General features: G+C 46.0%; 1 protein-coding gene across 1 annotated transcript in view; it reads left to right on the top strand.

Moving 5' to 3' along the window:
- TNFAIP8L3 (TNF alpha induced protein 8 like 3) overlaps positions 1-25,000 on the top strand; it is a 39,083-nt gene extending 14,083 nt beyond the window's left edge. Inside the window, exon 2 of the mRNA XM_081097975.1 lies at positions 22,820-25,000. Coding sequence (XP_080954101.1) covers positions 22,820-23,382 — 563 coding nt within the window. The 3' untranslated portion in view covers positions 23,383-25,000. The remainder of the gene's footprint in view (positions 1-22,819) is intronic.
- The last annotated feature ends 1,088 nt before the right edge of the window (positions 25,001-26,088 follow it).

Raw genomic sequence — 26,088 nt, forward strand, 5'->3', positions numbered from 1 at the left:
GAGATAATATTGACAAGTCTTCAACCAAACTTACCAAGAAACAAGGAGAAAGAATCCAAATAAATAAAATTATAAATGAAAGAAGTTACAACCAACACCACAGAAATGCAAAGAATCATTGCAGCATACTATAATTATATGCCAATAAATCTGACAATCTAGAAGAAATGGATAAATTTCTAGAATTATATAACCTTGCAAGACTGAGCAAGAAGAAATACAAAATCTAACCAGATCTACTACTAGCAATGAAGTAGAATCAGTAGTCCAAAACCTTCCAACAAATAAAAGTCCAGGACCAGACGCTTCACAGGTGAATTCTACCATTCAAAGAAGAGTTAATGTCTATGCTTCCTATACTGTTACAGAAAATTCAAGAGGAAGGAATGCTCCCAACTCATCCTATGAAGCCAGCATTACTCCGATACCACAAAGACATTACAAAAAAAGAAAATTGCAGGCATATATCCTTAATAGACATAGATGCAGAAATTTGCAACAAAAATATTAGCAAACTGGATTCAGCAATACATTAAAAGGCTTATACACCATCATCAAGTGGGATCCATCCTTGTATAATCACTAAAGATGTTTCAACATTCATAAGTCAATCCACATGATATATCACATTAACAAAATAAAGGCCAAAAACCACATGATCATCTCAATAGATGCAGAAAAAGCATTTGATAAAATTCAAAATCATTTTATAATAAAAACTCTCAACAAAGTCCGTATAGAAGGAACATAGTATCTCAAGATACCAAAGGCTATGACAAACCCATCATACTCACTGGTGAAAAGCTGAAAGCCTCCCCTGTAAGATCAGGAACAAGACAAGGATGCCTACTGTCACCACTTCTATTCGGCATAGTATCAGAAGGCCTAGCCAAAGCAAACAAGAGAGAGAGAGGAGAGGCATTCAGATTGGAAAGGAAGAAGTACAACTCTCATTATTTGCAGATAGAGAGATATATATAGAAACCTCTACATGCCACACACACACAACTATTAGAACTACTAACTTAACTCAGGAGGGAGGTCAGAGGTGGGCTGAGGCTCATGGGTGGGTGAAGAAGTCAGGTTCCAGCCATCCTTGGGTTTTTGTTTGTTTCATTTTTGTTAAAAAAAACACACACACAAACTTTTCCACATAAAAATAGCTCTGTCAAATGGTCATAAGCCAATGAGAGGAGCTGAAGTCTAAGCAAAGTCTGAAGACGGGTGAAGGTTGCTGGTAATTAGGGACCAAGACTGTCAAACAGGCAAGAGGAAGAGCAGGCAAGGATTAAGCACAGCTGGTCAGGTGACCTGGAGGTCAGGTCAGGTGGCAGAGAAGCCAGAGGGGCAGAGGGCTGGAGGACAGGACCATTCTCTCGAAAGTCACTGGCCTGCAGCGGGTCTGCCACTCATGGCTGTGCTAGCCTTCTTGGGTCTCTCCACCTGGAATGTAGCTCTTCTTAACCTTAAAGAGGCCAAAACTTAGAAATACTGGCTCCAAAGCAAGGGGCTTACTGACCTCTCACTCCAGAAGCAAGTCCTGACTTCTCCACTTCCGCCCAGTCTCCCTGGCCCCAGATCTCTGCCTCATCCTTGATGCTCCCTTTCCTTGCAGCCCCTTGAACCAGGTGCTCCTCTCCATTTACTCTGCCTCTGGCCCCCCACCCACCCACAAGCCCTCCTAGGCAATAGAGGGACTCAGGTAGTGGAAAATCCGAGGCCTGTGGCCATGACTGGAGACTGGTCATGAAGCGAAGATCTTAAAAGCTTCCAGAGAGAAAACCAGGCCTTTAGGAATGTACTAGTTTTCTATATAGCAACACCAAGAGCTAAACAGCAAGTGGCACAGTGCCTTCGAATTCTCCAGGTGAATGATTTCTGACATAGAGTTCTGAATCCAGTCAAAGCATCAATCAAGTGTGCGGGTGGAATAAAGTCATTGTAAGACATGTTAGGTCTCAACATGTTCCAGTCCTTAGGCAGCTGCGAGATCAGGAGTCAGCCAGCTGAGGCACCCCCAGGCCAAGTCCAACCTGCTACCTATATTTTATAACCCACAAACTAAGAGCATTTTTACTTTTTTTTTAATGGTTACATTTTAAATCTTCTATAATAAAAGTGTAATATGCTAATTAGACCGGACAACCTTCTGGACAGAGCCAGGGCTGCGAGGGAAGCCCGGGTCCTGGGTGCCAGAGAGAAGCTGGCGCCTGCAGCCGGGGGAAGGAAGGCCTACTCTTGCATGAATTTCGTGCATCGGGTCTCTAGAAGTTATATAAATACCTTGATCTGTTTTGCTTTTGGCCCTTTATTCTCTAGCCCTTTGAGGTGGTTTGCTGGCACCTGTGCTAGACAAAATGGTCCACTGAAATGGGGAATAAGTGAAGAAAGAGGAAGCCATGAGAGCTGAGACACAGGAAATGGACCCAGGAGCGGAGGGACAAGTTTGCAGGGAGAGCTGGGAGGACAGCCCGGAGCAGGCTTAAAGGGAAGCACACACAGACACAAGCCAGGGCAGAGCGCTCCCAGAGGAGTCTCCAAGAAAGAAAGGTGAAGTGGACCATTAGTTGATGAGTTTGAAACTATTGAGAAGAACTTTATATATTCTGCTAGGAACTTTGGGAGTGAATTAGTGACAGATAGAAAACTAACCAAAACAAGGCAGTGTTTAACTCTGGGAAAACAAGATGAATATGAAAGGAAGTGCAGTCATGGAAGTGATGGAACATCCATGACTCAGCTATGAATGGTATATAAATTACAGGAAGTTTGATGTAAAATAGAACCAAATGGGAAGGTAGAAATAAATGGAGAAGAGATTTAAATTCTCACCTTTCATAATAGGAAGTTAAAAGCAAATAAAATCAGGAACTAACAGTATCAGTTTGTAATTTAAATATAAAAAAGTCAGTTCTTACGAAGGAGTAGCACCATCAAAGCCAGCTCTCAGCCCAGCAGAATACAGAATGGAAGCTGGAGTAGAGAGAGGAGTGAGGAAACAGACTATCGTTTGGGTGAGAAATGAGGAGAGTCTGTTCTAAGGTGGTGTCAGTGAGGCAGAGAAAGGCAGATGCATTTGAAGATACCAAAGAAGCTCAGTCGACAATGTGATGCACCATCAGATGTGGGAGGTGAGGGTGAAAAAGAAGGCAAGGATGGCCCCCAGGTTCTTGTCTGGACTCTTGGCAGGCAGCCGAGCCCCTTATACTACAAGGAGGAGGGCTGCAAAGGGTTGGAGAAAGGAGATAACTCACGTTTTGAACGTGTGGAGGGGGGTGGGTCTGTGGAACCCTAGTATAGAGGTCTGGTAAGCAGCAATATATGTGGGGCCGTGCCTCAGGAGAGACTCCTGGGCTGGGGATGTGGCAGGAAGGGAGCAGCACCGGGACAAGGGGTGACATCTCACTCGGGGAGAGTCCGTGGCAAGAGAGAAGCGAGCCCTGAGTGAATGCAGGAGAACACCAGACCTCAGGCATGGACAGAGGCCAAGGAGCCCTGGAGAGGCTGAGAAGGACCGAGGGGTGGGATGGTCGGGAAAGCAGAGACCGACTGAGGTCCCCTGCCACAGAGGTCAGGTAGGCCTAGGGCTGAGGGGAGTGGCAGGTTGCCACTGGCTACATGGATGGAGAGGAGCCTGAGACAGGAGGGAACACTAATAAGCCGTTGGCTCACATCTCATATATGCCAGGGTTGTTTTCTTTATGGATTTAAAAATTCAATTTCTGACTCTGAAGAAGTTACTATTATACTGAGACAATAAAAGAAATTAGAATCATCTAGTTCAGTTCCCTCGGTAAACACACCGAGAAACCAGGAAGGTGAAAACTTGAGTGCAGCCGAAACCGGTTTGGCTCAGTGGATAGAGCGTCGGCCTGCGGACTGAGGGGTCCCGGGTTCGATTCCGGTCAAGGGCATGTACCTGGGTTGCGGGCATATCCCCAGTGGGAGATGTGCAGGAGGCAGCTAATCGATGTTTCTCTCTCATCGATGTTTCTAACTTTCTACCTCTCTCCCTTCCTCTCTGTAAAAAATCAATAAAATATATTTAAAAAAAAAAAAAAAAAAACTTGAGTGCAAAGCACACACTGAGTGCACTGTGGGGTCAGACTCTCACTTCCACGCCCTGCTGCCACCCCAGATGGCTAGAGACAGGACCAGGATCCGCTCTCCAGTTTTCTACTTGGGGTCTGCCCTGTATTTGGGGAGGGACTCTGTGGCCCCAGCGCTGGCATCCTGACTCCACAGGACAGCCACTGTCAGCATCTTGGAGTGACCATATCCAGTGACTTGATTTGAAACTTTTTGGTGGCACTATCTTATATTACCACGAAATGTAATTTTATTTGGAGACTAGAGGCCTGGTGCACAGGATTCATGCACTCGGGAGGGTCCCTCAGCCCAGCCTGCACCCCCTTGCAGTCCGGGAGCCCTCGAGGGATGTCTGACTGACATCCTTAGCAGTGCCACAGAGGTGGGAGAGGCTCTCGCCATCGCTGCTGCACTCGCCAGCCATGAGCCATGAGCCAGGCTTCTGGCTGAGCGGCACTCCCCCTGTGGGAGGCACTGACCACCAGGGGGCAGCTCCTGCGTTGAACGTCTGCCCCCTGGTGGTTAGCGCATGTCATAGCAACCAGTCTTTCTGCTGTTCAGTCAATTTTCATACTACCCTTTTATTATATAGGACTAGGGGCTCAGTGCACGAATTCATGCACCTTGAAAGGTACTGTGGGCCGTGAGACTGTGGTGGGCATAGGGGCGGGTCTCAGCCCATCCTCCGCACCCCCGCCCAGCCCTTCTCACCATGGCCCCTGACCCCATCTGCCAGCAGCCTCGCTCCCGCCACAGCCACTCCCACACACTGACAGCGCCAGCCCCGCTCACACCCACTGATGGCATGGAGCAATTAGGGCTGGCACCGGCAGTGGGTGCAAGTGGGGCCAGCGCCGTCAGTAGGTGTGAGCAACAGCTGCTGCCCTGATTGCCCCTCAGGAGCAGGGGGAGGAGGAGAAGCCCTCAGGGATGATGAGGGCTGGCAGCTGCCACTTGCACCTGCTGATGGCGCCAAATGATCGGGGCCAGCAGCAGGTGCAAGTGCAGGGCAGGACCGCGGCATGCAGGAGCAAAGAATTTTCAGTAACCACCAGAGGCTCGCCCCGATGACAGCGGCCAGTGCCCCACATTGGTCTGGTGCCCCATTCACGTGCTCCACCATCCTGCCACGGCCAATGACCGCCATGTTCCACGCTCTGCTGCCAAAGCCTGCCATGTTCCACGTGTGCTCCCTGGTGGTCAGCACATGTCATAGCAACCAGTTGTTCGGTTGTTTCACCGTTTGGTCTATTTGCATATTAGGGTTTTATATATAGACTAGTGTCCCAGTGCACGACTTCGTGCACAGCTGAGGTCCCTCAGCCTGGCTGGTGATTGGGGCCCATCGGGGTCATTTTCCCCAGTCCTGATCGGGGCCAATCAGGATCAGCCAGCCAGGGGGAGGGATCACGGGAGGTTGGCCAGCTGAGGGAGGTTGGCTGTGGGAGCACACTGACCACCAGAGTGCAGCTCCTGTGTTGAGAGTCTGCCCCCTGGTGGTCAGTACAAATGATAGCTACCAGTCAACCGGTCATTCAGTCATTCAGTTGTTTAGGCTTTTATATATATAGATATTTACTGCCTTTGAGACAAGTATGGGGAAAGTATAATTTAGAAAGGAAGCCTGCCGAAACCGGTTTGGCTCAGTGGATAGAGCATCAGCCTAAGGACTGAAGGGTCCCAGGTTCGATTCCGGTCAAGGGCATGTACCTGGGTTGCGGGCACATCCCCAGTAGGAGATGTGCAGGAGGCGGCTGATTGATGTTTCTCTCCCATCGATGTTTCTAACTCTCTATCTCTCTCCCTTCCTCTCTGTAAAAAATCAATAAAATATATTTAAAAAATAAAAAAATAAAAATAAATAAATAAATAAAAGGAAGCCTCAGAGAAAGATGCATTTCTGAGTAACGTCCAGGAAGACAGGTCCCCACAGTGGGTTTGGCTCTTCTTGAGGGATGTGACTGGGACTCCTGGGCTCAGGGTGGTTCCGTCAGAGTAGGGACCCCGCTGAGTGTAGGAGCCCAACCTCAGACCTTGCAGGTGCCCACCTCCCATCTGCAAGCTGGACTAGATACCGACCGTGGCATCGTGGATATCCAAAATGAGGCTTGATTCATGTCTCAGATCTCAAACTCATGAACAAAAAAAAAACAGTTGTGACAGAGTATACGTAAGGGGTATTATAAGTGATATATTACGTGTTCCTTTCCTGCTGCTCCACTTTCAAGTTGACTGAAATCCAAAAATGTCATTGCACAAAATTGATATTTCACTAAAAGAAGTTGAGTAGAACATTGAGCGAGGCACGGTGCTGTCTGCCAAATCGTCTCCCATCCTGAAGTACCTTCTGGTTTCTTCTCCCTTGTGTGTTACGACCTCTCTAGGACAGCTAGCCATTCATCTTTTCCTTTTTATTTTTAAGCTGAAGGTTAATGCATTACTATCTTTATCTAATTCCAGCACATTCCAGAAGCCTCTGTTTTTAAGCTGAAATACACATTGTCTCGGGCCATATTTTATTTTCCAATAAAGACTAGAGTTTGTTCCATTTTGTTCCTTGCTTTTTAACATTTTAGGTTTTGCACCTGCACTCCAAAAATGAAGATTTCCAAAGACTGACATTTTTATGGCATCGATCTATTTACTGATTTCACATACTACCAAGTTGGCGCCCTCCCCCAGTTCTGAATGCAGCATCCCACAGCTGTCCTTGTTAGCAGCCTGGTGGCCTAAGCCTGGATTTGTGGGCGCCTGCTGTGGTGAACAGTTTGAGCACTAACAGCAGAGAGAGAGGATCACCAGAGAGGCAGACGTGGCCTGTGCTATTCGGATCCCCAGCAGCTCCTGAGTATGAAAATAGCTGGTGAGCGTGAAAGAGGAGGCTCTGGGGGTGGCAGGAGGGGTGGGGGCTGCCGTCATGGAGGGATTGAGCACGGAGGGTGTGGCGGTGATGCATCTGGTGCCCCAGATGCTGCTGCTGCTGCTTGTAGGAGTGCAGACAGGCAGCCCCACGGGGCCAGGAAGGAGGCTCCATGTGACAGACAAGGGCTGGACCTGATGCTGAGTTCAGACGGTATGTGAGTGCCTTCAGGTCGGCCCGCACTCATGAATGCGCACCTCATTCCAGGGAACACCCTGAGCAGATAGGATCTGGGCCTGCAAGGATGAGGAAGGACATGCTACATCATGCATTCAGCCATTCATTTAACACACGTTTATTGCACAACTTCTCCATGGCAGACACTGCCCAAATTGTGAGCATACACCAGGCCTCTGAGCATTAGTGAAAGAGTGTTTGTGAATATTAAAGCATAAATGCCTGGGAGAATGTTTGGAAAAATACAGACATGCTAACCATGATGCATGGTGGGATTGGGGGGGACTCATTTTCTTCCTTTAGCTCATCTGTCTTTTCTGACTTTCTCGGTGCTCATGTAGCATTTTTTGTAAGTAAATGATTGAAGAAAAAATATTTTGAGAAATAGCTCCTCAGTCTCGCCTCTCACAATACAACAAGGTGAACATTATGCCCGTGATGGTGTTTGTCACTTTATTCCTGAGAAGGATCTCCCATCCAGACAGACTGCCTACTTTGTGGATGCTCTAGGGAAAGAAAGGAGAAAGCTAGAGAGCTTAAAATAGCTGTTAAATCAAAAATTGAAACTTTTTGTTGTTTTAGGGGGTTATTGCTCTTCCACACATGAGTAAACATTGTCGAAATTGATTCTCCACTCTCAGGTTGCACACTAATCACAAGTGGCTTTGTGGGCAAGTTTTACTAAACCTTCAGGAAACAGTTAACCTTCATCTTACGCAGTCTCAGAGAACAGAAAAAGGAGCTACTTGATCCATTGTATGAGGATAGTTTACTCTAACATCAAAATCAGACAAGGACGGTACTAGGAAAAAGTTGTAGACCCATCTCACCTTTTGTCATATTTACAATATGCTAAATACCATATTTGCTAATAGAATCCTTCAGTATGTTAAATATATATGCATCACGACCAAGTACGGCTTATCTTTGGAAAGCAAAGATGACTTTGATCAAAGGGTCTTTTAATAATTGGTTAAATTCACTTATTAAAAGGGATAAACCATATGATCATCTCAGTAGGTACAAAGGAAGTGTTTGATAAAATTAGACATATATTCCTACCTTGAAACAAAGCCTTAGCAAAACAGGAACAGAAGAAAGAGTCCTTAACTGGATAAGTGATATCCATCAAAAACCCACATCAGACATCATATGGTGGAAAGATTTTAGAGATAATTCTATTAAAGTCAGGAACAAGACAGGGATGCCAAAAAACATACTTACTATTCAGCATTGTACTGGAGGTTCCCACCAGTTCAATAAGGCAAGAAAAAGAAATAGGAGGTAGAAAAAAACAATCATTTTGTACAGGCAATGTAGTTATTCACATAAAAAAATCCAAGATGTGCTACATAAAATCTATTAGAATTAATAAAAGAACTCAGCAGAATCTCTCAACTGGAGATAAATATACAGGAATCAGTTGGGTTCCTATATATCCTTAATAATCATTTAGAAACTATAATAGAAAAAATTACACTTACAGTAACAACCAAAACTATATGGTACCTAGAAGTAAATCTAATGAAAGATATGCAATAGCTTTGTGGAAATAACTATAAAACATTATTGAAGGACACAGAAGATCCAACTAAATGAAGAGATAAATCATGTTGGATGGGAGGCTTAATATAAAGATTCCAGCTTACTCCATATTAATACAGGATATTCATGGCATTTGGTCAAATGATCCTAAAATTCATATGAAAAAGGTAAGAATAGTCAAGATCATTTCTAAGAAGAACAAAATGAGGAGAACTTCCCTATGGCTGATCAAGGTTTATTATGAGTATAATAATTTTATAGCAATCAAGATAGTGTGATATTGGTACTGAAGTAGATATTGCTCAATGGAACAGAGTAAAAAACTCAGACCCATGAATTATTTAAACTTGATAAACAAAAGATGGCCTAAGAGATCATCATCAGAAGGATGAACTATTCAATAAATTGAGTAAATTGTGAGAAGAAAAAGGTACCTCATACAATATGCACAAATAAATTCCAGGTGGATTAAAGACCTAAATGTGAAAAGCAAAACCTTAAGATTTTGGGGAAATATGTTAAGACTCACTTATCACCTAATGGCAGGAATGGATTTTTTAAAACACAATGCAGCCCTAGCTGGTTTGGCTCAGTGGATAAAGTGTCAGCTTGTGGACTAAAGGGTCCCGGGTTCGATTCCGGTCAAGGGCACATGCCCAGGTTGCAGGCTCAATCCCCAGTAGGGGGCATGCAGGAGGCAGCCAATCAATGATTCTCTCTCATCATTGATGTTTCCATCTCTCTCTCTCCCTCTCCCTTCCTCTCTGAAATCAATCCTATATAATAAAAGCCTAATATGCAAATCGACCAAAGGGCAGAACAACCGGTGGAATGACCAGTCACTATGACACACACTGACCACCAGGGGCAAACGCTCAATGCAGGAGCTGACCCCAGCCTGCAGGCCCCAGGCCAGCCAAGGCAGGTGCCAGCACCGGCCCCCCTGCTGGTCACCCCACAGAAGGAGGCAACCAGCACTGGTGGCAGGGGGCAAGCCAGCGAGTGGGTGGTGCCAGGCCGGCCAAGGTGGGTGCCAGCAGGGCGCCCCTGATTGCCCCGCTGGTCACCCCACAGATCTGCTCTGATCGCCAGCCAGGCCTAGGGATCCTACCCTTGCATGAATTTCATGCACTGGGCCTCTAGTAAAAATATTTTTTTTAAAAACACAATGCAAAATTATCACTAACTATAAAGGAAAATACTGATAAATGTGACTATGTTAAAATTTTTAATTTCTGTAAGTTAAAAGATAGTTCTACAGCCTGAGAGGCAATAGTGTGATCAGCAGAGGATTAGCATCCATAAGGTATTAAAAGCTCTGACAAATTAGCCAGGAAAAGACATACAATCAAGTTGGGAGGGAATAAAAATGAGTAAATTATATGAATGAGCAACTCACAGATAAAAGACCTGAATGTTCATACACAGAAAATATATTGAATCTTACCAGGAATCAAAGAAGTTTATATTAAAACAAGATACCATTTTGTACTTATCAGATTGGCAAAATGTTAAAAGGTGGACTATTTGAAGTGTTGATGAGGAAGTGGAACTGTGGGAAGTCATACATTGCTGCTGGGAGTGAAAATTAGTGCAATCTCGCCGGAAAGCAATTGGCAACCTCTCTGGTACAGGACCTGGCAGTTGCATTCTAGGTACACTGTTGTGTGTGTGCACAAAGAGACACGTCTGCGGGCCTTTTTCTTGCAGAAAGTGGAAGGAGTTTAAATGTCCATCAACAGGAAACATGGTTATATAGCGTGTTCATATAAGCAACTAAATGACTAAATTAGATAAATCTAGAAAGCAGGATGTTGAATGAAGAGTTGCAGAAGATTCTGCAGTATGACACCTTATCCAAAATTTAAGATCACTGAGCAATACAATGTGGGTGATGCATACTCATGGGCAAAAGTATAAAAACATAGATGAGACAAAGACACATCAACTTCTGAAATTCAGTTCAACCTGGGGAGATAGGAGGGAAAGAGAGGGAGCTGAAAACAAAGAGGGCTTTGCCTCACTCTGTCTCTGAGGACAAAAGGTTACGATTTGTTCCAACTGGGCGGTGGCCACCCAAGTAGAGTTTGTCACATTATTTTCTGTGTTGCCTATATATTTGAAATGCATCTGAGGAAAAACACCTGCTCCATCTCCATTTTAAAGTGAGCCATAATTCAAAAGCCATTTAAAATGATTGATGTTTATCACCTCGTGAATGGCCATTCAGGGGGGGGGGAGAGGGGAGGGGGGCATTAAAGCACAGGGTTCTGGGGCGGTCTGCCTGGGTCTGGTCTAGCTCTGCCACTCTGAAATGGTAGCTTTAAACATGCTACGTGGTCTCTCTTGGCTGCCGTTTCCTTGGATTTAAATGCTGCTGATGGTGATGCTATTTAGTGCCTCCTCACAGAGCTGCTGCAAGGATATGATGAGTTACTGTTCACACATAGGTGGACTCTGTTACTGTTATTCCTGAATGTGACTTACCTCACTCTGTCTCTGAGGACAAAATGTTAAGATTTGTTCCAACTGGGTGGGGAGACACTAGTTATTTGTTAGATACAAAAAGAGTGGGAGAGGAGTGAATAAGTATTGTTTAATATATATATCCTATATAATGAAAGCCTAATATGCTAAGGGTCTGGTCGTCCGTTCAACCAATCAAAGTGTAATATGCTAATGATATGCTAAGGCCGCTCAACGGCTCACTATGATGTGCACTGACCACCAGGGAGCAGACAGTCAACTCGTCTACCAGTTGCTATGATGTGCACTGACCACCAGGGGGCAGACAGTCAACTGGTCTACCAGTCGCTATGATGTGCACTGACCACCAGGGGGCAGATGCTCAGACCAGTAGGTTAGCTTGCTGTTGGGGTCCAGCCAATTGGGACTGAGTGAGATGGGCCAGACATGCCCTAGAGCCCTCCCACGGTCCCTCCCCAGCTGGACAACCTCCCATGTTCCTCCCCGGCCCTGATCGTGCACTGGTGGGGTCCCTTGGCACCCTCTCACAATCCGGGACCCCTCAGGGGGTGTTGGAGAGCCAGTTTCGGCCCCATCCCACAGCCCAGGCTGAGGGACCCCACTGGCATATGACTTCGTGCACTGGGCCTCTAGCGTGTGTGTGTGTGTGTGTGTGTGTGTGTGTGTGTGTGTGTGTGTGTATATATATATATATATTTTAATTTCAGAGAGGAAGGGAAAGGGAGAGATAGAAACATTAATGATGAGAGAATCATTCAACAGCTGCCTCCTGCATGCCCCACACTGGGGATAGAGTCTGAAACCCGGGCATGTGCCCTGACCAGGAATAGAAACATGACCTATTTCATAGGTCAATGCTCAACCACTGTGCCACACTGGCCAGGCATTAAGTGTTTAAAGAAATCATGTAAGTAGATGTTTTTAGTGATGGTTGCTCTTCTACTGCAGTGAGACAAAAATATCTCTCAGATCTCCAAAATTAACCTGTTGAGTTGGAGATGATTCACCCGCCGGTGAATTCACAGTTAGCTCTCATAAGTAAAATTATCACTCATTCACTTTTCAGAGCCATCTGTATAATCAATATGAAGAACAAAATCAATATGTACCTCTGTTGAAATACATAAAATTCCCTTTAAAAATGAAAGCTTCATGTATCTTAATGAATATGTGGTATTATTCCATTGTGTAGTAAGACTGGCTTTTTGTATTTAAAAAAAGGATGAAATCTAAATCTCCTTGTTAGATGGGGATTTAATTGAGGCCTATCTAATGTCTCAAATAAGTGAGAAATCACAGTCACTAGGGAGCCAAGGACAATTTTCTGAAAGCAGATGCATGAAAGCAAAGATTACAGGCTTTGTCGGGAGCTGACTGGAACTACAGCTCCGCTACTTACTAGCCTCTTAGCTTTGAGTGAATTACTGTGTGCCTCAGTTTCCTCATCTATAAAACGGAACTCATAGTCCCTCTCTTGCAGAACTCTTGTGAGGGTCCAATACATGGTGTACACTACCTTGGGCACAGAATCTGTGCTCAGAAGTTAACATTATCTCTGATGTGGTTATTATTAATTGAGTTACAGATTCCTCTCTGCTGGTGGATGGGTGGATTGGTGGGAAACTAAGACAAGATGAGATAAGGAGCTAGTAGGGTTTACAGCTGCCCCTGCCAATGTTTCTTTCTTTTTTTTTTTTTAGTTTTTTATTTTATATTTTTTTAACATATATTTTATTGTTGATAGTATTACAGATATCTCCCATTTCACCTGAAACAGTAAGTTATTTCAAGGACCAGGAATTTATTTTTGCAATAAAAAAACAACAATGTGATCTTCATCTTGAAGATGGTGAAATGCTGCTTTTAACATGTAATTACCTAATTCAAGGTATTGCAATGATCTGAACCTGCTTTCCTGTAAGGAGCGCCCGGTTTGACTACCACTGCTTTTGTATATCCTTGCTCAGCACCCTAAAATATCCAATACAGCCAAGAAATTTCATCATGCATGGTCCCCCAAAACACTTAATCCTCTCTCCAGACCGCCGGATGAATGAATTTCTGTGCCTCCTCCCAGGCCTGAGCCAAAGGCAAGATTTCAGGGACACCCAAGCCCAAGCTGGAGGAGGGACCACAGGCCATGTGGCAGAGGAAGTGGAGACTGGCTAATGCCACACCCCCTCTCTGCATTCAGTTGTCTCTGGCAACTCACTCCTTTCTCCCTCCATCCACCAACTGCCAACCCTCTGTACCCAAGCCTGCCTTTCACTTCCAACCCTTATTTTTAAATAATCCATTCTCTTGGTGAGGGAAAAGGGATGGTTTGGTGGTGGACCACGCAGGGGAGAGAGACTGCCTGGGAAAGGTAAAGTGTAGCTCTGACACAGTGATCTGCAGTGATGCCCAGCAAGCTGTGAACAGAGAGTAGCTTACACCATCGAAACAGGTATTTGCATTATCCCTCAGGACCCCTAATTGGCTAATTACTTAGGGAAGAAGGGTCTTTTCACCATGTCTTGCTTTTATGGGAAGGGACAGGGTTTGGATGGGAAAATGGGAAGCTCAGGGTAGGACAAGTTTAGTTGGAGGTGCCCACTACACAGCCTTGTGCAGCCCACATGCCCCCCTCCTCTCCGGGCCCCCCAAACGCAGCATGCTCAGGACTGGAGAAGTCATCTTCCCCCCACATTCCCAGATGCCTATTGCCTTTGGGAGTGCCTTAATGACCCCCACCCCTCCGGTCTCCCAAGCTGGGAGAAGCACCAGCCTCATCCTTGATTCATGGCTCTTCCCCAATAGCCTGCTGCGGCTCATTGCCTGCCCAGCACCCACAGGACAGGCCAGCATCAGAATCCCCATTTGTTTATCTGTCTTGCTAATTGCCGTGGCTGCCTACTGCCTCTGGGAATGTCTCAAGGCAAGTAAAAGTGTTTGAAATCCATATTTCAAATCATCTTATTTGAACTTTTGAAACTTTTATGGCCCATTTCTTGTCAGATCTGATTAGATCATTACTTTTACCTTATAAGCGGGGTGCGGAAAAGGGCTTGCGCTGAGGATAGACGTCCGCTCCGCCATGTTCTTGCTGTTCACTTGTGTTGCCACGATCAGCAGAACATCTTCAGTCCTCAGTTGTGTTTCTTGCAGGAATCTTTAAAAATCACTGGTACGTTTTGTGAGTTAGTTTGGTTAGAACTAAATAATACAATCAGTGAGTCTGTTTAACCAAGCACACATACACATGTGCCGAAATAATTCAAAATTGCGGAAGGGAACAAACAAGTGAGGGATACACTACCCACTGCCCCAGGTGAGGGTTCCCTTTGGATACCACATACCAGTGGGAAAGGCACCAGATGTTATATCGCGGTCCTTGAGCTCGGCTAAGAAAGGAATTCAGAGCCAAGGAACTCAAATACTAGCAAAAGTTTATGTAGAAAGTGACTCAGGCAAAAGAAGGGCCGTTGGAGCTTAGGAGAAAGAAAGCAAAGGTACACACCTTGAGGGAAGAAAGGGGGAGAAAGGCATTGGTGAGAGAGAGAGAGAGAGAGAGAGAGAGAGAGAGAGAGAGAGAGAGAAGAGAGAGGAGAGAGAGAGAGAGAGCCACCTGAGGAAGGAAGAGGTAGGGAAAGGGGAAAGGCACGGGCATACTCAACAGAGAGAGAGTGCAATGCACTTGCTGATCCTTTGCTTTAAGACAGTGGTTCTCAACACTGTTGGAGCCACAACAGTAGTAACAAAGGAACAGAATTTCCAGAGGATGAGGCCCAGAAATCAGGATTTTAAAAAGGTTCCCAGGTGATTCAAATGTGCAGCCAAGGCTGAGAACCACTGCTTTAAGGGGTTTTATCTGTTTCCAAAGGCGAGGATTTCAGGGGAGGTCTCGGGAGAATCTCAATAGAATGTTCATCAGCTTTTCCAGGTGTGTCCTTTCAGGGTCATGGTCTCTACAGGTTGATCGGCATTCAGATAGGAGGCCATTAGTCAGTGCAGCTGGTCCTAAGGCAGCCACGGTGTTTCGTCTGGTTTTGTTGCTTTTCTGGGCCTGGAGCTGAAACACAACTGAGGCCTGGATATTATCTCTAGTTTGACCAAAACTCTGTCTCTGTGGTCAACAGACCCGAGGCTTTGTTCCTGAGATTATTTAATGTGGGTCAGAACCTCATTATCTCGAGGGCTTAATGCTTAGGGTAGTGGTCCTGCAAGGGCTTGTATGGGAGTCATCTGAAACTATTCTCTAGCCCCCTTGTTCCTCCTCTAAGGGGTCTGCCACACGACTAGGGACATGCCACAGGAGGAAAGGTCACCTTGGGGGGTGAGGTCCCACCCAACAATACTTGCCCTCCCAGTTTTACCCATAGGCACCTGGGGCTTCCCACCCTGGTGACCTTCCCTACCTGGCTTATTGTTTCTACTCTGCTCATGTGTGTCTAATTGCCTACTCCAAGCCCTAGGGTCAGCCTGTATGTTAAATATTAGAAAAGCTTAATTTATCCCATTAGAGAGCAAGGAAACAGAATAGAGGTTCTAATGTTTTCATTGTGCACACCCACTAATGGTGCCTGGTACAGGCTGCTGCCCTCCGAGTCATGGCAACCCCATCCACAGGCCCAGAGCTGCTTACTTCTTATTGCAAGTGGTGGAAATTTGGGGACCTCGGGAAGGTAGGGTAGGGGCCAAACCTAAAAGGCCTCAAGAATGTGCTGGGTTAATCCTCCAGTCAGAGAAATCCATCTCCTAGCCCTCCCAGGCCATCTAAATTGTACTGTGATGCCTTTTAAAGTATCCCAAAATACCTTTCTTAATGCCTTAAAAATGCCATCTCATTCAAGTATGAAAGGGCATTTTTCATGAGCTTCTCAGCTTTGATCATTACGGGGGGTGGGGGTGGGGGGGTGTCAAAGTTTTGGCATGTCCCTAACTCAAAGGTTCCTTGATGGTTTCATCTCATTGCACCACCACCAGTGCTGTGTTTTCTCAATATCCCAGCAGTATCCGAACCACACTTTTACACAAGAAAAGGAAAATCTTTTCCAGTTTGACTTCACTGGAGATGCAACAACTCAGTTAGTTTTTCTGGGAACCATAACTGTGTCAGGTTTGTATTTGAAAACACTACTTAATCGTTCCTTAGCAGTTTTGTTCCCGCAGCTGCAAAGGGGCCACCAAGAACTAAAGCAGAGGCGGTGTCTTCTCTGGAAGGTGCTGTATCGTCACCATGGATATGCCATCCTGCAGACCCCCTTACCCACCGTCAACCCCTCTTCCTCCTCATTCACCCCGGGAGCAACAAAGAGCGGGAAGCGGGGAGGGGGGCGTCAGTTTCTCCACTGGCTCCTGGCCCCTTGTCATTAGTGAAGGATGGGCCCTGGGGGACAGGACTGGTCTAAGCAGCTTCTCTGAGAGTATGTGCAGCTAAGCAGAGGGATGGGTGTGCATCGTGGAAGTTCAAATTCGAAGTTGTTTGTGAGGCTGCTCCATCTCAAGAAGGCTTGCTTGGACTTTTCTTCCATCACTTAAGTGTGAGTGATTGCCAGCAACTTGGACTACCACAGATCCCCCTCTGCCTGGTCTTCCCCCTCCCTTCCCCATGCCCTGGGAACTGCCCCCCCCCCCACCTTCCTTGTACTCTGGGTCTCATGCTTTGATGGATGGTGCTTGTTAAGGACCACAGATTGGTTTCCTCTGGGTACTATCTCCACCCCTAATTTCTACTAAATGCTTTTAGCTAACTCTGCCTCGCCATCATCTTAAGCTGTTGATAGAAATGAAGTGATACTATGTGAGTGCATACTGGCTAATACACACAATTTCCAGTTTTATAATTTTGACACAGGTAACCATAGTCATATACGAGTTTCCCACACCTTGACCATAGGTGGGAAAGTTACCTAGTCCCGTGAGTATGGAGAGAAGAGTTGAGTCTGACCCCCAGCCTCTCTCTACCAGGACACATCCCGGGTGATGCTCAGGGCCCTTTTCTGGGCTGTGGCTGGCAGCTCAGAGACCGACCTCTGTCCTCACCACCACTTATTTTCCCCAGAATGTAGTACCTTGCTCTTACCATGCCGAAGCTCATCTGCCTCTTTTCTGCCCACTCACCCAGCTTCCCGCTGTTTATCGCTACCAGCTTGGCATTTCACCATCTGGGAGAGCTCAGTGTTTTCTAGAAACGTAAAAACGTACATCGCTTGTACTATAGCTGAACATCATTTATAGAAACATCAACTCAGACTGGCCCCAGCACTTTTCCATGCAGCGAAGGGTCCACTTAAATGTTTTGCTTTCTTTCGCCAAACTAGTTCATGACCATTATTATGCCGTTCTCCCTACATAGTTCTGGTGCTTATTCTCAGAGCACTGACTTCATAATTCTTTCGCTTGAGCTCCTCCATCAGCCTTGGTTTAAGGAAGCCCCTGTTTTTTCTTCAAGGATGAATTTTGTAGCTTCATCAATCTTGTCTCAGCATGCCAGTCAGGTGAGATATACAATAGCTGCATAATCGTGTTTTCAATCTACATTCTCAGAGATTCCGGGGTACTTAAACAATCCATTACTTTTTATGGCTGGGGAATGGGAACTTTTGTTCAAATATGGGTAAGAGAACCATCCCTGGCTAAAAGAGCCTTCTTAAGCCTTACACACAGGGATAAGAGGACAGGTTTATTCTAGATCTCCTGGTCTTTTCACAAACGAGCCTGTGCCCATAGCCAGGCCTGTCTCCCCAGATATCCCACATGCACTCCTGATCTCGGCTCCCGAGGCCCACTCTCTTCCTTTCAGCGTTAACCTAAGAAACATTCAAACCTGCACAGAATTTTTGTAAGTTTATTTGAGCCAAACTCAAATTTGTCGACAATTGCTGGGACGCAGAATCTCAAAGTATTGAGATAATGCTCCAGAGAATGGCGGGTTTTCATCTTGTTTTATACATTACAATCAAAAGAGAAAATATAAGTGAGTTACATGAACTCCACTGGTGATAGATTAAGGAGGTGGGAGAAAGCAAAGCGAGGAAACCTCTAGGATTGGATAAAAAGTAAAATGATAGACACATACTTATTTTACTTAGGTGGGTGCAGGATAGTTAACAGTCAACAATTATTAATTCAGTAACAACAAGGGGATTTGTGGTCTCTGCAGAGTGGTGCCTGTGCTTTGAGGGGTCCAGAAAAAAGGAAAATTACTTTGACATTTCAATGATATGTTATCATAGATGCAAAAAGACAATAGGCTCAGTTAAGGTAAAGATTAACCTTTGTCAGGGAAGATACCAGCCTAGGACATGACTACCCACTATAAACTGCTTTTTAATTAAAACCGTTTTCGTTTCAGACCATCCTTTGTGGTTACTTTAGGTCTCTGAGTTTGCAAGGCTGCCATGCAGGCCTTCCCTGAGCTTGTCAGGTTAGCCTGTGGCCCCTTTTCCTCCACGTCAGCCTGCAGTGTTTCTCCTGAGGGCGGGTCACCAACAAGGGTCCCTCTGCAGAAAGCTGAGGCACAAGGGTGGATGGTAGGAAACAAGCCCAAGATTTCCATGTGCAAAAAGTATTTTGAGTAGGACTGCCCCTCCCAGCTCTCCCTCGGTGCACACACCCTCCCTAAATCATGCAATCAAGCGTGTATGCTGGGAACAGCAGTGCCTCCCCACAGGTCCCTGAGAGTTGTAAACGTTTACTAGAGTGCTGCCTTGAAGTTATTTCTGTCAATGCTTTCCCCACATTTCCCATTGTGTATGCCACAGGATACTGTTGTAGGGATATATAATTTCCTAAGGTCCAGTAAGTTTGAGAAGTGGTAGGCTAAATAAAACTACGCAGATATCTTTCCTGCAGAACTTCTCAAGGCCTTTAATAAGCTACCTGGTATGACAAATCATCAAAAGCCAGTCACAATATCGAGTCAGCTACAAACTCACTGAAGTTACCACAGGAACGTCTAGTAAGACGAGTATTCCGAAGGATCCTCGCTGGGGCATGTCATGATCGGCGGGCCTGCATCCAGCACGTCAGAATCACTCAGGGAGCTCGGATTCCTGGCCCTGCTCCTAAAGATGCTAGCCCTGGTGTCTGGGGCAGAGTGTGGGAATCTGCTTATTGCTGTTTGTGGTTTTTTTCTTAACACTTTCCTTGTGATTTGGATGATGACTATTGATCTTTAGGGCTTTGGAAACGCTATACCTGTGACCTCCTGGGCCCTTGCCGAGGAACTTGTACCCAAGTCCCCTTTGTAGGTAAAAAACACATGTTTATTATGCAAGAGAGATGCTGCAAACGGATGAGGGCCTTAGTGGAATTTGGGGGAAATTGCTGGCCTGTTTCTGTGATTTTAGAAACCACCTCCTATGTAGCCATCCTTGTCTACCCACATTGAAGCCCACCTTCATAGCCCTCAGAGCTGTTGTCACTCATGCCAATTTGGGCTATTTCACATGTTTCTCTATTTTGTTTCATTTGTCTGTATCTCACCCCCCTGCGGGATCATATTCAAAGTAGAACCCCATTAAGCATTTGGGGGTTCAACTTCATGCAGAGTTGAACAAACAGCAAATGCTCAATGACTGCAGAGAAACCAAGGGACAAAAAGGATGTTGGCCCCCAAATGGCACCCACCAGCATTTTTAAATGGACAGTCATGGGTGTTTTATCGCTGTGATATGTTTGTTACGATGACACATTTAAAGGAATTATTCCAAAGGTTAATTTTTAGCCCGACCGGTGTGGGTCAGTAGTTGAGCTTCAACCTATAAACCAGGAGGTCAAGGTTTATCCCAGGCCTGCACCTGCCCGGGTTGCAGGCTCCATCCCCAATGGGGGATGTGCAGGAGGCAGCCAATCAATGATTCTCTCTCATCGTTGATGTTTCTTTCTCTCCCTCTCCCTTCCTCTCTGAAATCAATAAAAACATATTTTTAAAAGAAAAGGATAATTTTTATGTAGCAATATTAACAATATAGAAGTTATACCTATTAGAAATATAACTATTTAACCATGAAGTGAAAAATACTGCTGTCAAGTTAAAATAATAATGCAAGGAGGCTTGTCGTTTTTCAAATTCTTAGGGGGATATCTGAGCAAAAGGTGTGCCAGCAGTGCTCTAGAGAACAGAGTTGGGAAGGCTGCTGGTGAACAGAGGGGCTTAGAATCAGGCTGGCAGGGAGGCTCTGGTAGAAATGCCAGCTTCACCCAGCTCACAGGGTTAACACCATGCAGTGCCTGGCACAGAGCCAGTGCGCCCCTCGTCCAGCCATGTGCCGCCAACACGCTGGGCTCTGTCTGGACGGACGGACAGGAGGGCTTAGACACAAGTCCGTGCTCCCACAGAGCTTACACTCTAGTGAACACACATTCAGTTGATTCGTGCTTCTGTGATATTCCAGAACGGATCTAGCTAGACTTCATTGTTCCCGTCAGAATAATCACCTGAGGGGGCATATACATATTTCAATAACAAAGTCTTTCACCTTCTCCTGTGGAATTGACTTCTGAGCACACAGCACCGTCTTTTGCACATCCTATGTGCTTGTAAATATTTGTCTTTCGAGGACCCATTTGATGTTTTTGGAACAAAGGTTATTCACACAAAGGTCTGGTGACTGTGGTGGATCATCAGACAGGGCAGGAATATTATTTGTCTCAAAATCAGGAAGTCAGCTTTCTCAGGGGATGGAAGAGTCACCGAGGCTGAAGGAACATCTTGGCCATGTCAGGGCACCTTGGCTGTGAAGTTGCTTGAAATTGCTGTGATCTCAAACTTCAGGGAGGGAGCTTCCTGGGGCTGTGAGAGGCCGGGGCACCCACCACTTTAGTGCTGGGTGGAGTCCCCTGAGACCTGCAGCTGGAAGAGCCTGCAGCTGGATTCACTTTCCTGGAAGGACCCAGGGCTGAGGGAGCAAGGCCCGCCAGCGGTGAGAGGCCTGCGGCTGGAGGAAGCCCGGGGCCTATGTCTATGTTGTGTTTGAGTGTTTACTGAGTCTGTGTCTGCAAGACCTCACTGTCCACTGGGGGAATGAATCCAGGCTGGGCAGAGGGGGTGGCAGATGAGATGGGGACGGGCCAGACAAGGCCTGCAGAAGCTGGCTGTCCACTCTGCATATCTCAGTTCGGGGTGGCCACAGAGCACTGGGCAAAAGCTCTAGGGACCTAGAGGGCCCTCGGTTCTCAAAGGAAAATGGTTGGGGTTTGTGTTTTCAGTATAAGTCCGCACCGTATTTTCCTACTTCCTTATTCTTCTGCAATATTTCTCCGGTACTTAACAGACACCATCCCATCACTGTAACCAGAACTGAGCTAGGTGCTGTGGCAACTTGAAACTCCTGTCTCTGTCTTCAGGCAACTTGAATCTCCTTGGGAAGATAGTGATAATGAGTCAGGCTGGCCAGGGGGGTTCATTTCAAATGTCAGCTCCAGCTAATTGGTGACTTCACGGGGGATTTCATCAGATCTAAGGCACCATGGATTGTAAGATGCTGTTTTATGTGTTCTTAAGAAAGATAAAGGTGCTGCCAATTAAATTGCTTGCTGTATTCTTAGAATTTTTATTTTATGCTTATTGAAGCATCCTTTTTAGACTTACTTAGACTTATTATTTTTAACATGTATTTCTCTTTCTCATTCATAAAGTGGAAAATAACAGGGAAATAAATTGGCTTTGTTTTTCTGAGCTTCTTCACAGTCAGAGTAGTGCTGGCTGAAGCACCTTACTTCCCACACAGTGAGTGCGGTTCTCTGTGCCGTCGGAGCATTGGCGAGGCAGTATTTCTTACAAAAGTACTCTTGACTTTTCTCCCAAATTTCTGGCTCCTATTGTGTAAGTTGATATGCACACAGGTAATGACAACCACAGCACAACCGCCACCTGGCAACAGTGGCTGTAAATGCATCTCAATTTCCAAGACATCAAACCGGAAAAATACACCTCTTAGACTCTATGAACTATGAATTCTGAGACTCAGCCAAAAAAAAAGACTACATTCTTGCCCTGACCAGGTTGCTCAGTTGGAGCATCATCCCATACGCCAAAAGGTTTTGGGTTTGATTCCTGGTCGGGGCATATATCTAGGTTTCAGGTTCAAATCTCAGGTGGGGCACTTATGGGAGGCAGCCGATGGATGTTTTTCTCTCACATCAGTGTTTCTCTCCCTTCCTCTCTCTCTAAAATCAGTAAAAACATATCCTCAGGTGAGGACTTAAAAAAAAGACTACATTCTTGTCATTAAGCTATAATTTCCTCCTGTATAATTTGCAAAACTGAATGGCTTCCAGTGCAACAGCCACAATAGGGAGCCCTCTGTGACCTAATAGAGTCTGGAAGGCTGTATGTGAAGTAGGTGTAAAGAGGTGAGATTTGGCCTAGACAAGAGGAGACGCGTTCCAGAGAGGGAAGAGCACAATTTAGAAGGTTCAAAGAGTAAATGAGCATGTCATGTGGACAGGACCATGTGGCAACCAGGCATGGGTGGGGTTCAGTTAGGGAGTGTGGACTCTAAAAGCATGGATTTTTGCTCTAAGAACATAAGTGCAAATTAGTGTGCTTCACTTGTAGGAAAATAACAAATGGTTCTCGTATGGCCATAACTTTCATTTCTTTTCTTATCGTAGGTCCCGATGTGTTTAGTTCAAAGAGTTTTGCCCTTCAAGCCCAGAAGAAGATTCTCAGCAAAATAGCCAGCAAGACCGTGGCCAACATGCTGATTGATGACACCAGCAGTGAGATCTTTGATGAGCTCTACAAAGTCACCAAAGAGCACACCCACAACAAGAAGGAAGCCCACAAGATCATGAAAGACTTAATCAAGGTGGCCATCAAAATCGGGATCCTCTACCGGAACAACCAGTTCAACCAGGAGGAGGCTGCTATCGTGGAGAAGTTCAGGAAGAAGCTGAACCAGACGGCCATGACCATCGTCAGCTTCTATGAGGTGGACTACACCTTCGATAGGAACGTGCTCTCCAAGCTCCTACACGAGTGCAAGGACCTGGTGCATGAACTGGTGCAGCGACACCTGACCCCCAGGACCCACGGGCGCATCAACCACGTCTTCAACCACTTTGCTGATGTGGAGTTCCTCTCCACCCTTTATAGTCCGGATGGAAACTGTAGACCCAGCCTCAAGAGGATGTGTGAAGGAATCAACAAATTGCTAGATGAGAAAGTCCTCTGAATACCTTCCCTCCTCCTGGACCTTGCTGCGTTCCAGTCACAGCCCTCCAGTGTGGTCTGGGTGAGAGTCAAGAAAACGGGAAGAAACCCTCGTCGAAGACGCCCATGTTCTGTCCTTTTCATCCCTCTGATGTGGATGCCGAATTGAGCTCAGGTGTGTTTATCCCCTGAGCTTGCTGACGAGGTCTGTACTTTAAATCACCTTTGTTTGCGAGCCCAAAGGACATGTCTTCTATGCTAAGCAGAAAGGCTGCCCTGCTCGTCAAGGAGAGCTCAGTTCATCTGTGGAGTAGAAGGAGCCCTGGCCCAGGAGGCAGGGGACATGGGTTTGGTTCTCAGCTCCACCAGTTACGACTCCATCCTCTGGTTCCTGCCCGCCTGCCTGCTCCCTGGGCTGCTGTGAGGATCAAATGAAACAATGTATGTTCACGATTTTGAAAACGCTAATGTAGGGTCTTCTTTTCCCTTCAGAGTGTGAGAGGAATCCACTTGGATCTAGACTATTAAGCAGCAGAGAACAGAACAATAGTCTCTGGTGGGCTGGGTTTGCAATCTGTCTCTAGATGTGCTATTTCAAACAAATTTAAAATGAATCTAAAGGTGTGAAAAAGTATAGCTGCACATTGGGAAAATGTTTTTCAAAAGCTGTTTTCTGGATCTTAGATGTGCGGTTTTATGATCCTCCAGCGGGCGGGTAGAGTCCCACCCATCACGCAGAAGCAGAGAACTGTGCTCCCTGCAGGACCACCCTCCCTCCTCTAAGGCGCACAGTCCGTGAGGCATAGGAGGGTTTATTCCAGCTGCACAGGAGAGTCAGGCAAAGTGAACCACTACCTATCTTTCTTGGCTTCTCATAGTCATTGTGTGCTGTTTTCTCTAGTTTGTTAATACATTGAAACTACCCTTCCACCAAGAAGTTTTGGAATTGTGATTCAAAAATAAAATTCCTGCCCTGACTGGGTGCTCAGTTGGTTGGAACATCGTCCCATGCACCAGAAGGTTGCAGGTTGGATTCCCAGTTGGGGTTGTACTGAAGACAACTGATCAGTGTTTCTCTTTCACATCAATGTTTCTCTCTCTCTCTTTCCCTTCTTCTCTCTCTCTAAATTCAATAAACATATCCTCACGTGAGGATAAAAAATAAAATTCCTTGGAGTTAGATACAGTGTTAAGGATAATGGGATTTAAAGGAAGAAGAAAATGAAGAGTAAGGCCTCTGCACTTAGACCCTGCGGGGAAGTAGTCCCTGGTCCAGGGGGAGCCAACTCACAGACATGGTGACTGCCTCTTTTGAATGTCTCACAGCTTCGCTTTCACACTGTGGCTTCTGACATTTTCATCAAAGTCTTAATAAACATCAGGACAATATATTGTCTTATAATGTTGTCTAAAGGACACCACATCAAGAGACATGCTCTTGCCCTGGCTCGTGTGGCTCAGTTGGTTGAGTGTCACCCTATGCACCAAAAGTCACTGGTTCGATTCCCAGTCAGGATACATGCCCAGGGTTTTGGGCATAATCCCCAGTAGAGGGCCTGCAGGAGGCAGCCAATCGATGTTTCTTGCATCAATGTTTCTCTCTCCCTCTCTCTAAAAATCAATAAAAACAGGTTTTTTTTATAAAAAAGATGTGCTCTTCCTACATCACCTCCTGTCCCACTGTGCTTCTCTTATAGAATACCACATTAGCTCAGCACCATGGTACATCCCACCCCATGGTCTCTCTCTAGCAGGAGCATCAAGAGATGGTTTTTGGGAACATGTGAAACAAACCTACAGTGGCCATTTAGCCTCAACTGGCTCCCATGTCAATATCAGTGCAAACCATTCAGTTCAGTTATTCAGCTATCAGCGCTCAAAATTAGTTTATAAGAAGGATGTCCAGGGAGGAATAGGGAATAGTTAAGTCAGCCCCTGTTCTCCATATTTGACAGGCGTGGCCTAGTGCGGTAGTCGGCAAACCACATGTGGCTCTGTGGCCCCTTGAGTGTGGCTCTTCCACAAAATACCACGTTTTTAGCAAAGGCCAGCTTAGGAGTACCCTAATTAAGTTAATAACAATGTACCTACCTATATAGTTTAAGTTTAAAAAATTTGGCTCTCAAAAGAAATTTCAATCGTTGTACTGTTGATATTTGGCTCTGTTGACTAATGAGTTTGCCGACCACTGGCCTAGTGCCTCCTCCTAGACATAAGGCCTAACAATGATACCTGTGCACGTGTGGGCTGGAGTCGTTGGTCATTGGGGCAAAGCTGGTGGGAATTACAGGCCGATGGCTCCCCTTCTCATGCACCCAGTAGGCAGCAAGCAGCCCAGCAGTAGCCAAATGAGTTTTCACATGCAGAGCCCTCAGTGCCTGCCTTGGTGTACTCACCTGATTGAGGACTGCGTGCTAGTTTGAGGGCTGGTGCTTTTTTCACTAAGCAGGTGGACCCATCCAGAGAACTGAGGCCCAAAAAAGAATGGGTGGCACTGTCGTCTGTCCATCTGAGACACAGCAGGGCAGAAGGCGGGATCCCCGCCAAAGAGGATTGATTGCAGGGTCTCCCTGCAAAGGAGGGACGAGCAGGTTCTGACAGCCCATGAGTCTCTGCAGGAACTGGGTCGTCCTTGCTCTGCTCAGAGAAGGAGCAGCACTTCCAGCAGCAGGTCTCAGCAGGTGCAACAGCAGAGTGTAGACCAGTGGTGGCGAACCGCTGACACGCA

This window comes from Myotis nattereri (genome assembly GCF_964212035.1).
Source record: "Myotis nattereri genome assembly, chromosome: 1".
Taxonomy (NCBI): domain Eukaryota; kingdom Metazoa; phylum Chordata; class Mammalia; order Chiroptera; family Vespertilionidae; genus Myotis; species Myotis nattereri.